Raw genomic sequence first — 12,406 nt, forward strand, 5'->3', positions numbered from 1 at the left:
CATAAGAAGCAAGAATTTCATGCTATAAAACAGAGAAATAGCTATACATTGAATATTCAGAAGCTGATGGCACTATTTTGAAATTGTTATAGTTGACATACTTATTTAAGAGAAGAATTTGTCTTGTGTATTCTTCACTTTAACATATGTTATGACACTGAAATCCAGGAAAATATTGTTTGTTATGTTTTCATTTGTCTGTGAATGTTCTGATTTACTTAGAGCTTTGTGGGCTGTATTAGGATTTCCTATTTCAGTCTAAATAATAATTTTAATCTTTCTGAATTATCTAACTAGCCATCATGTCAGCTTACCTATGCTTCTCATGATATTTAACATACATAATATGATTTAATCCTACAGATGGGGAAAAACACAGAGAAGTTGAATGCCAAAGAAAGGACTAATAATAATTATCAAATGAAAAAGTGGTTTGCTTGTGGAATATAATGAAGAAAAAGCTGCTCCAAATACATGTGCATAGAATGTATGAATGCATGACTTGGGTGCATTGTCAGCTCGATATATGGCATCCTTAGGCCTTAGATTGGTGGCCAAGATTGTCATTTTAAAAATCATTCAGAAGGAGAGACAGCACTGACACACCTTGACCTTTGGCACCGTAGCCGCTGCCTACTCAGCCTTAGCCTAAAACCAGCCCTGATTTGATATATGTATGTCTGCATAAACTGTACTTATAAGCTGTACATTTTAGGTCACCATTTCTTTACATCTTAAAAAATATGCTTGTGCCCAGTTTACTATTAAGTTGAACTAATAATTATTATGTGACTATTCAGTCTGGTAAATGTAATTCTTTAATATATTCTTTTACATAGTTTCAGGTTATTTTGAGGCTCCTAGGGTCCATAGGATTTGGGATTTGTTTGTTCGCTAAAGTTCTTCAGGGAGGTCTGGTGTAAATATGGCAGACTGAATTTTTGCCATAAATTCACTTGAAATATATTGTTCAGATATCTTTTCCATATACAGTATTATACAACTCATTTGTATAACAATATAGATTTTAACATTCTTCATTTATGAAATTGTACAGCTTTCTAGATACCTATTCAGAAACATCATGTAACCAGGGAGTACTGATAACAATTAATATTTTAATTCTTAAAGTCTTTTTTGCACTGGTGACTCATAGCATCTTCCAACATCATTTATTTCATTAATTGCACTGTAAAAGATCACCTTCATTCTATTATATTTGTGCAGTGTTTGGTAAATGATTCAGCCTCTTTGTCTTACCATTTCTAAATCTCTGTGGAGTATCTTTCTGCAAGTATAAAATATGACAATAAATTAGTAAAACAGAATTTGATTGATCTCAGTTTCCTGGTATTAATCATTAAGCTATATATCTGAGGAGATTATTATTACATTATACAGACTCTGAGATACCACTTCAAGACTCAGAATATAGTTATGATTTTTTCAGAATGGAAATGCAAAACTATGCTAAAATGAATTAATGATGATCCAAATTCTTTAGGGTTGGCCTAAACATTCCAGGAATTATAAATCATATTGCGAGAAAGGAATGCAGATAATTTTTACCAAAAATTTTTGCCTCCACAATCTCACAACTATTCTGTTTTTTTCTTTAATCCTTTGGGACAGATTTTGGAAGACATGGAAAGGGGAACACACGGAAGAAAGGGGGAATCAACACAGATTTATCACTGATCTTCCATCAGTGGTAATTCTTTTACTTGATCAAATGTTTTCCACCAAAGAAAACCAATCCATGGCCAATGAGTATTCAGAGACTAATTTAGTCAAGGAATAAATCAACTCACTTTATTATAACATGGTAGTATGAAGGAAATCTATAAAGAATGCCTAGAAGGCAAGATATGTCCCCTTCTTAAATAGGACAATTTTAAAATGTAGTGTTTGTGAAATAATTACATCAGTTGTTTTAAAGATTCAGTTTGTTAGTATTAGAATATTTAATTGCTTGGGGAAAAATAATGGCAGACATCACAGTAATATATTATGCTTTAATCCTTTATGAATATTTTTAGGTCTGGTACAGCTTTAAAGTGATAATCAGAGTAATAATTTAGAAGGCATGTAGACTCCAAAGTATTTCTTAGAAGCAGGGTTTATATATGTTAAGTAGATATACATCATTAAAGTATGTTAGACAATGTTGTAAATATGGCCTTTATTTAGAAAATAAAGTTTGGACTGGGTACACTATGGAAACACATAATGAAAAGCCAAAAGGTTTCCACGTTTGGGCAAGGGGAAGAATTGGAAGTGTGTAATAAAGAGGTTACAGGATGGGAGTACTGAGAGCTTATTCAGCAGACTGCTGGTGTCTGTATCTGAATTATCTGGGCTGCAAAAATTCCTATGCTTCACTGCATTAGATGTAAATATAAATGAAACCAAGATTTCTTTTTGGCTTTGTCTTGCCCACAACTGTTTTGGGAGGGGGGGCTTGCATGCCACTCAAAAGTCAAGTGGAGCCCTTGGTCCAGATAAAGATGTGCACTAGTATGTTATTTGTTGAACTAGTACTTATTAAAAAATGAACTACATTATTTAGAGCAATCCATGTGCAAAGGAAGCACAGACAAATCTGTTGAAATACAGAAGGGAAGTAGAAACTGGAGCTGTCAGACTGGAGCTGGATAACAATGATCTTAGTTAGGCTTTAGCATTATCACCAACATACACCAGTTCTCTTTAATTGTCAATTCCTCACTTTTCCCCCACCCCCCAAAAAGCTGTTGTTTCTTGTCTGTTATTTCACTGCCTGCTCTTTGACTGGAATACTATACTGTATAGCAAATTATTTCTGGCCAGTGGAAGAATTTATATATTTTGTCACAATTCCTAGAACTGGCTATAGCTGTTATTTGCTGCTTTATTATTTCCAGTGCTTCCTTGATCTTCCTTGTTTCTAAGTGGTATTTCTTTATTACCGGTAGGTATTCTTTGGTCTTCTTGTTCTTCAGCTTCTTTTATTTCATCTGTTCTAGCTTGCTTGCATGTGATCTTAACTTGCTGATCTTAGTTTCTAGTCTAACCTTCCATTTTTGTGGTACACACTGTTTTTTTGTTTTTCTTCTTTGTTGATTTTGCATCCCAGGTATTCGGTTATAACTGCAGCTGTGCTGCACATTAGTTGGTTTGTTTCTTGCAGCGAATTGGTTCTTATACTTGATATTGCAGTATTTGCATCTTTTAATGCTTGTGCTAGCTGTTTCTTTGGAACAAGCTTCAATGCAGGCAGCCTTATTCTGCTGTTTTTGTGCTGTTCTAGATGCTCAGTTATTCTTTGTTTCACTTCTTTTATTTCTTTAGTTAGAGGCCTTTGTTCTTCCTGAGGAAGAGGAGCCTGGTTTCCAAATGAGAACAGTTGTATATCTCTGCTGGATTCTTTCACTGTCAACTCCCCTGGCTTGCCTCTATATTCTGAATTACTTCTGGCAAGGCTTTGATTTCTTTGCCCTGGGTAAACCTTTGCAGTTTGTCCAATTCTGTTTCTGTGAATACTTTATTTTGTATTATAAATCGGCATTGATCTGCTAGTCTCTGTTCTGTTATTTCTGATTCTGGATGTTGTTCTTTCCAGAACTGGTGCATTCGTTTTAGAAATCCTCTTTTTGTTGGACTTGATCTGTAATAACAGATCCTTATTTCTTTGTTTTCAATCACTGTGTATCTGCAACGGGTAAACACCTTTTCTTCCAGTAGTTCTGCAGCTGCTGGCCCTGGTTGCTCAGCCAACAGTCCTGTAACCCATTTTTCACCAAATATCCAGGAAATCCAACATCTAGCGTGGACCTTGTTAACCCAGCAACATCCGAGCCACTATGGCATTCTGAAATTTACGTCTTACCTTATTTTTATGGGAGAAACACTCTTCATCTGACTCCTCTGATGAGACCTGTCTAGTATGGTTGAACCTCTGGCATAGCTCTCATCTTCCTCAGAATACACAAGCCCCACAACCACTTCAAGGTAGTGTCTCACTGGGGATTATTATTGTTGTTGTAGTAGTTGTTGGTGTTATGTTAGAGTGCCAATGGCTTCAGAAACTTCATGACAATGCCACAAGAAAAGCACCATTCCATGAATTGACTGGGCAAAGGCTTTCCAGACCCATGCTTGTTTCAAGTCTACCATGTTTGTTTCAAGTTTACCATGTCATCTCCTCATCCATTAGTATAAAACCTGGAGAAGAATCATATTTGTGCAGATAACTTGGGAAGGATCTCAAAGAGGCAGTGCAAGAACACAACTGCCTCAACATCAAGCTGTGAAGCTTTTCTGCAATCAAAACTTTCCTTATTTAATATAACATGCTTACACATTATTTCCAAACAATTACGTTTCACAGCATATTGCTGAAGGATAATTATAGTACTATGGTCTCCTTATTCTTATTTATTTATGTAACCCTTAATATTCTGCCATAATGTTTACATACACTTGAGGGCAATTATTAAGTCTCCTTAAGATGTGAAATATTGCAATTGGCAACCTAGCATAGCAATCACCTACTCCATGCTGCAATTAATACGAGTACACCCTTTTTGAGGGAAGACTATAGCTTAGATTTACTTGATTTGCAAACCCCAGAATTATTTATTAGCAACAGACAGATGGATATGAATGAGGAAAAAGACTCACTGCCAATCGGAGTAATAATTTGGGGAAGGGGCCAAAAGAGTTAAATTCTGAGTTCTTGGCATTGCCCTGTAAGGCTGGGAAAATTGCCAATTTGAAGCCCTTGAACTGTTGTTTCCAGTTAGTGATCTGTGAAGTGTGTATAACAGATGAAAAACAGAAGTAGTATACATGAGGCAAAGGGTATATCATTGGAATGTTAATTATCTTTGTGTAAGATAGATGATCCGTGTTTCCTTGTGCCTGAGTTCTGAATAAGGGCTGTGGACCTGTAAAGGAGGTTCAAGGATTGGTAAGAAAACATCTATACAACCATCAGGGAAATTGTTTTATCCACACATAATCTAATTGATGAAGGATTGCAACTTGGAGAAGAAGATCATCCACAGCTAGGAATGTCTCTAAATAGGCAGATTGCTTTATCTTACATAGATGGAGTGCTCAAGCTGCAGCCCCAGGTTTATATGTGGCTCCCAAAAACTTGGGTGTGACTCTCAATGTCCCTCTAACAGCTGTCACCAAACTGTATTTCTTCTTTTTAATTTGACAGAAACAAGAGCTATTAAATAGGCAGGAAAATAATCATATTATTGAGTTCAAATTAATATACATTAAGTTAAATCTGATTTTTTTAGCCAGGCCATACCATGTATTTGTCCTGGTCCTGTCCCAGTTTTGGAATGCAGTCTCCCCAACAAACTATTCAAAATCTATATGTGGCTTTCCTTTAAAAAAGTTAGTCTTTTCTTAAATTATCAAAGTCGCTTTTGCCACAGCTTGTACACTGATCTTTCCTGGTCTCTTTTAGATATTTTGCTCTTAGACCCTTTGTTGTTGAATGTGTCTGGTGAAGCACAAAGCTTGAGCCTGTTCCAGGTTTTTTGTGTCTACCATGGAAACAATTGAAGTAAACGTCTTACTTTTAAATATTTCATTTTAAATACAGTTGTCCTTTCTGCCTTGACAAGTTTTATATATTTCGTATGTTGAAAACAATAAAAAACTATTACTGGGAAATAGTAGGTTGTCAGATACAGTATATCTGAGACTAAGGCAAATATATGGCATTTCTGTTACTATTATTAGATGATATATATTTTAATCCATTAAGCAACTTGGTATACATCAAATGTTTGGACTACTATCATAATTTACTTTTATAGCCCACTGTTGGCTGAAATGTATGGGAATTTTAATCCAAATACCATCAGTGTCAGTTTGCTAGCCTACTCTTTTACTTATTGCATGTTTTCTCATTATGCTAAACAATAATTTATTTCATTACCTTCCATCAAATGCACCAGAATCTGTTAAATCATCCACAGGGTTTATAACCTGCAGTGGCTAGGATTGCACAGCACACTAAGTCTGAATCAATGTTATCTTTACCAGATGTCTATAAAACCATTAGGTAACTAATTTAATCTTCCTAATATTTTCACTGATATAATTACATGGCAGTTGCCCCCATTTATTTATTATTATTTATTTATTTATTTAATTAAATTTTTATACCGCCTTTCTCCCGAAGGACTCAGGGCGGTGAACAGGGCATATCTTAAAACTACAAAAGTACAAAAGTTAAAAAAGAATTAAATTATTGCCCACAATAAAAACAATAAAATATATATATAAATATTAAAACCCTAAGTAATTCCCCATCAGGCCAGGCCAGCTTGTTCAAATAAATGGGTCTTTAACCCGCGCCGGAAGGAGCGGAGATCCGGTGCCATCCGGAGCTCAACCGGCAGCTGATTCCATAAAGCCGGAGCGCCCACAGAGAAGGCCCTCCCCCTGGGGGCCACCAGTCGACATTCTGGACCAGTCGACATTCTGGACCATTCCTGGACCAGGAGGTTCTTGATCATTACTGCAGCACCCTTTAGGTGGAGCTGCCCTTTAACAGCCTGGAAGCTTTAACTGATATAGAATCTGACACCCAATGTACAGTCTGGGTGCTTCAAAGTTCATATGTGTAACACCACTGCTGCTAAAACCTTCTTGCCAGTATGCTTCCAGGTGCATTTCAGGTGCTGGTTATCATCATTAAAGCCTTATATGAAATGGGGCCAGATTACTTGTGGGACCATCTGTGTCTGAGGGTGTCCATCTTTTCCACCTGATCTGACAGAGTGGGCGTGTTCCAGATCCTCTATCAAAGAGGCCTCTCGTTTGTGGAGTTCCTCAGGGGTTGGTTCTCTCTCCCCTCCTGTTCAACATCTATATGAAGCCGCTGGGCGAGATCATTCGTGGTTTCGGGGTGGGGTATCATCAGTACGCTGATGATACCCAACTTTTTTTCTCCACCCCGAACCAACCCAGTGATGCCCTCGCCGTGATGTCCCGTTGCCTGGAGGCGGTCCAGGTCTGGATGGGGAGAAACAGACTTCGTCTCAATCCTGCCAAGACTGAGTGGCTGTACATACCGGCATCTCGGACTAACCAGTCCATTCCACCTTTAATGATGGGGGGTGAGGTGTTACCCCCCGTCGATAGGGCTCGCAACTTGGGCATCCTCCTGGATTCACGGCTCAGTTTTGAAGACCATATAGGAGCCGTGACCAGGGGGGGCTTTGCCCAGGTTCTCCTGGTGCGCCAGTTGCGGCCCTACCTGGACCGAGATGCCCTGCGCACAGTCACTCATGCGCTTGTGACCTCCTGATTGGACTACTGCAATGCTCTCTACATGGGGCTGCCCTTGGGGACCACCCGGAGGCTTCAGCTGGTGCAGAATGCAGCCGCGCGGGTTGTGATGGGGGTTTCCCGATAATCCCATGTAACACCTCTGCTCCGCGAGCTGCATTGGCTTCCGGTTGCCCTCTGGGTGAGATTCAAGGTGCTGGTGATGACCTATAAAGCCCTAAATGGCTTGGATCTGGGATATCTGAGGGAACACCTGCTGCCGGCATCAAGCTCCCTTCGTCCTATGCACTCCCACAGGGAGGGTCTTCTCAGGGTACCGCCGGTAAAAGATTGCCGGCTGACAATACCCAGGGGGAGGGCCTTCTCTGTGGGTGCGCCTGCCCTTTGGAACCAGCTGCCTGTAGAGCTTAGGACTGCCCCTGACCTTCGCTCATTCCGCAGGGACCTGAAGACCTGGCTCTTTGAGCTTTCTGGCCTGGACTGAGAATATTAATTGGGATTTTAATTGTATTTTAATTGGGGTTTTATTTCAAGGTCAATATAATCTTTTTAATTGATTTTAAGTTTTGTAATTTGTTGTATTGTTTTTAAAAACCTTGTGAACCGCCCTGAGTCCTACGGGAGAAGGGCGGTATATAAATCTAATAAATAAAATAAATAAATAAATAAACAGTGCTATCTTATAGGACTAAGGATTGCTTTGCCTGTGGAACAGCCTTTTCCCGATATTTGGATGGCTCCAATCATCTTGGTCTTCTAGAAGGCAGACAAAACGTGGCTTATCCTCCCAGTGCTAGGGTCAAGATGTTAAGAAAGTCTAATATCCCTGTGTCTTATGGAATCATTATATAGTACCCATTTCCTTGGACTGAAATATTTTAATGGATTGTGTGTTTTTATATTGTCTTTGTTTGTATTGTTTTACTTCTCAATATTATGTAGCTGAAATAGCTGTATACATTTTCTGCTACTAAAGGATTTTGGGAAGCTACCAGATATCAACAGGAGATACATGTAACAAGATTTTGATGAATGATAATTTGGATAAGTTTATATATTGGTATTACAAACATCTGTCTAAAGTTCTTAGAACATAATAAGAACCAGATTTTTTAAAATTATATCTGAAAACACAATGCAAGCGTATGCAATTGTTTCAAGACCAGAATGTCATGATCTTTAAAATGCATTGAACAAATGCATACAATTTTGTATTTGATTACATTTATGGACTTTTTTCAAGGAGGGCCCTAAGTAATTATCCGCTACAGTAATGTAAGCATAAGATAATTGAATTGGATGTGTGACGGTATAAAATACCATGTTGTACATTGGCATTTGCAAGATAGACCTTTAAACCTAACACTTCATTTTGATTCCTGCTATTATTTATTATTTATTCTTTGCACTGCATCAATTATAAGAAAAAGAATGAAACAAAAGACTTAAATATAAACTACAAAACTATTCTTTGAAGAGATAACGTGTATGATATTGAACAAGGAAACCAAAATTATAAAATAAGATACAGCTTGAAATTATTTGAACAAACAGTAATACATTTTTTAAAAACACAGATATATTTCTAACAAATTCTTTCTAACTTTCAGCTTCTGTTGAAAGGTACAAAGTACAATCCTGTGATTGAAGGGAGGGGATATTAGCTAAGCAGAAAAAAATGGTGAAATGTGTACTTTGCAACTTGCTCAGTCAATTAATTTCTAAAATAAAATAACTTTATGCCCTGCGTTTAAATCTGAAGGCAGTATGAACTTTGTTCTTTATATATGGTTACAGCCTATGGTAACTATGTTATTATTAATTATAAATAAGCTCTCTAATCCATGTTTCCCAATGCAGCTCTATATAAAGAAATGTGTTCAATCTACAATTGTAAAAGTATGTTAAAATATTAAGATTTTCCAGCAACTGTGAACATTAAACAATTTGAAGTAATGTGATGAATTAGGCTACAGAAATAGTCAAGCAAAGCATTCATTATATACCACACCTATTTTGTAATTGCACATCTATTGTAATCTTAATTAAAGGCTACATATTCTAGGAATATATTCTCACAATCTCATTCTTAATTCGCTAAAATTCAGTTTGTTTCTTAATTCTCAAAAATAGCAGCTTTTTTGGAGTTCATGAAATATTCTTGACAAGAATATTTTGCCATGCCTCCTTCCTAGGACTGAGAGAAAGTGACTGGCCCAAGGTCACCCAGCTAGTCTAAGGCAAGACTAGAACAGATATTCTCTGTTTTTTAGTCTGATGCCTTAACTGGTTATCTTTGAAGCACTGGCTTTTTCCTATTCTCTGCCATATGCCTTAGCAAAATTAATGAAGATTTCTATTTTGGACCACTTGATCTTTACAGATTTCTTAAAAAGTATTAAGGCTACTTTATGCATTTTGAAGAAGACACTTTGTTTTGTACTTTGTTTTGCATCTGTGCACACAGAGGTGACTATGATTCTCAATCTAGAAGCAGAGTCTAGCACAATGGAGGCACTGGAAGTCTGTTGTATTGGCAATTGTGGGTCTTATTCTGTGACATTGGACTTTCTTGGGGATTTTTCCCCCCTTGAAAACGTTTTGCTTCTCTCCAAGAAGCTTCTTCAGTTCTGACTGAGTGGTGGGAATGGAAGGATTTATATTCTTTGCAGTCATCTTGTTGTTAGCACTCTGAAGGCTGGTCACTAGCTCTCTGAGAGTCATTGAGGCCACTTGGGGCTTTATCTGTAACCTCGGGGTCACCTGAATCAGAGTGCAAATGGCTGTAGAATGTTCTTGGGACAGCTGAAAGGTGTTGTAGACTGGAGATAGGTGGGGGTGTATATCCTTTGTTGAGAAAGATAGAGCTGTTAAATTTTAACACAGATAGCCTCTTTGACCCCCTCCTTCAAACCAGTGACCCTCTCTGTTCAGAATGTGGATTTTGCTGTCTTCTTTGGAGTAACAAAGCCAGCACTTCACTTCACAAACCATGGCATAACACAGGTGAAAAAACCCAAGGAGAGAATCTTGTTTAGGACAAGATTCAGCAGTCATTCTGCATTTGAAAGAAAAAGGTCACTCTTTTGAAGACAGCAAGTTATATTTTCTTCTTTAAATAATCATTGCATTTTTGTATGATCAAAAAGACATAGTTAAAACAAAATCTAATATAACACATGTACACAGTATTACAGCAGAGAAATACTCTTCTTACTTGTGCAGTTTTATCCATATTGTATATCATGTATGTCCTGTATGTGAATATTGAAAAGATTTTGGATATCTTTCAGATTATATATACCACATAATAATTTATTTATTAACTGAATTTTAGGAGGAAACAGATTGAAGAGCCAACCTTTCCGTCTGAACTGGGCTTGGATTTCACTGGAAAAAGAATATTACACGGTTGATGAGGATTCCAAGGTTCTGGAGGTAACTCTGAAACGCAGAGGATATCTTGGGGAGACTTCATTTGTTAGTAAGTATGGTTTTAATGTGCTGAACTATTAGAAATGTAACAATGTAGCTTTGTTACAGAGAACTTGTGATTTTATAGTTTTCATGATCAAAATATTTTAGACACTATAAAATTATTTAAAAGATAGTGTAAAATATCATATCAACAATATGATATTTTGTACAATAATGGAGATGGTAACAAATTTGTCAATCTGATATTATGTACTGTAGAGATTTGTATATGTTATGTTTAAGTTATGTTTCTGAATGCAGTACATTAAACTAATGATCTTCTTTCCATATATTAGTCTGCCTTGCATACCTTAATTATCCTTTATAGTACAGTATTTTTATGAAAGCCCTCCAGATTCATGAATTTTTTTACATTGGGCTGTACCATTTACTTCTGAAATTGCTTCTTTTTAATTTAGATTCAAAATGCATTAATCCTATTTACATAAAAATCTTTGTAACTTAGGAAGGCTGTTCTCTAGGGACATATTAGCAATTTGTTGCTGCTTTTTCTTGATTTGAGCTATGTGACCCCTTCAAAACTGTTACAACAAATACTGGTTGGTAACAACTTAATGCAAAATGAACAAGAAACATAGTATGTTGCTGACATGTTTGTAGTCAGTTAATTATTGATGTTGAATCTTTTCAAAAATTCATCAGCTTTCCTACTTAGGCTAAAATGGGGAAGAGGAGATGTCAGAGGTAACTTGAAACATTTTAGTTTTTAAGGCTGAAAGTATAGAAGTGACACTTAGGAACAAATGCTGCAACCTTCTTCAGCATGGTGTCCCTTAGCTGATCCCAAGAATTTACACCCAAGAACAGAAGTCCCCAATCTTTTGGGCACCAGGGACCGGTTCCGTGGAGAGAGGTTTTTCCACAGACCGGAGGGTGTGTGGTTTTGTGTGCTGCCTGCATCCCACGGATGGGGCTTTCTTTGTTTGTGCGGACCGATTGCTGGCAAGCCACGGCCCAATACTGGTCCACAGCCTGGGGGTTGGGGACCCCTGCCCAAGAAGACAGAGGCAGCACTGACTTGGAAATCACCAGTTGTGGGGAACTTAAGACATTGGAAGATTGTTTTTGCATATGATTGTCTTTGGGCAAATTCACCCAGCCACTTTGCTGACTCCCATCCCCATGATGGAGTCTGCAGGATAGGGCCATATAACTCTCACATTTGGCTGTGTAAAAAAATGAGCCTTTGCCATGCATTCAGCATGGGTCATTGTGGCTAAGGACTGTAGGCAATGTGGCCAGGGATGCCAAAATGATGATCAAAGAACTGCCCTGCTTTGGCAGGTTTTTGTTGTTATTGTTGTTGTTGTTTTAGCGTTCTTTTTGTTTTTGTTGGTTTGTTTTTTTTGAGAATCTGATAATGTTGGCTGAGTTTGTTTCCAACAAATATTTGGAGAATTAGTTAATACAGACCTTTTGCCTGACTTGATTATCTATAGTTTACCTCCATAATAATATCTTTGTTCTTTCTCATTCCTTGTATTCTTTTCCAACATCTTTTACTTATGCTCAGTTCATGGATCTCAATATGTATGTATATTTTCTTCAGTTGTGGTGCTGCTTTCCCCTACCCTTTTGTATTCCATCCTCTTTTCCTCTCCAATTT

The 12,406-nt window shown here is 37.4% G+C and overlaps 1 protein-coding gene across 1 annotated transcript in view; it reads left to right on the forward strand.

Annotated features, from left to right (window-relative positions):
• FREM3 (FRAS1 related extracellular matrix 3) overlaps positions 1 to 12,406 on the forward strand; it is a gene marked incomplete at both ends in the record, with an annotated part of 86,455 nt that overhangs the window by 21,510 nt on the left and 52,539 nt on the right. The window contains one exon of the mRNA XM_081332650.1: positions 10,640 to 10,786. Within this exon, the coding sequence (XP_081188776.1) occupies positions 10,640 to 10,786 (147 nt within the window). The remainder of the gene's footprint in view (positions 1 to 10,639; positions 10,787 to 12,406) is intronic.

This window comes from Vipera berus, assembly GCF_964194415.1.
Source record: "Vipera berus genome assembly, chromosome: 7".
NCBI lineage: Eukaryota > Metazoa > Chordata > Lepidosauria > Squamata > Viperidae > Vipera > Vipera berus.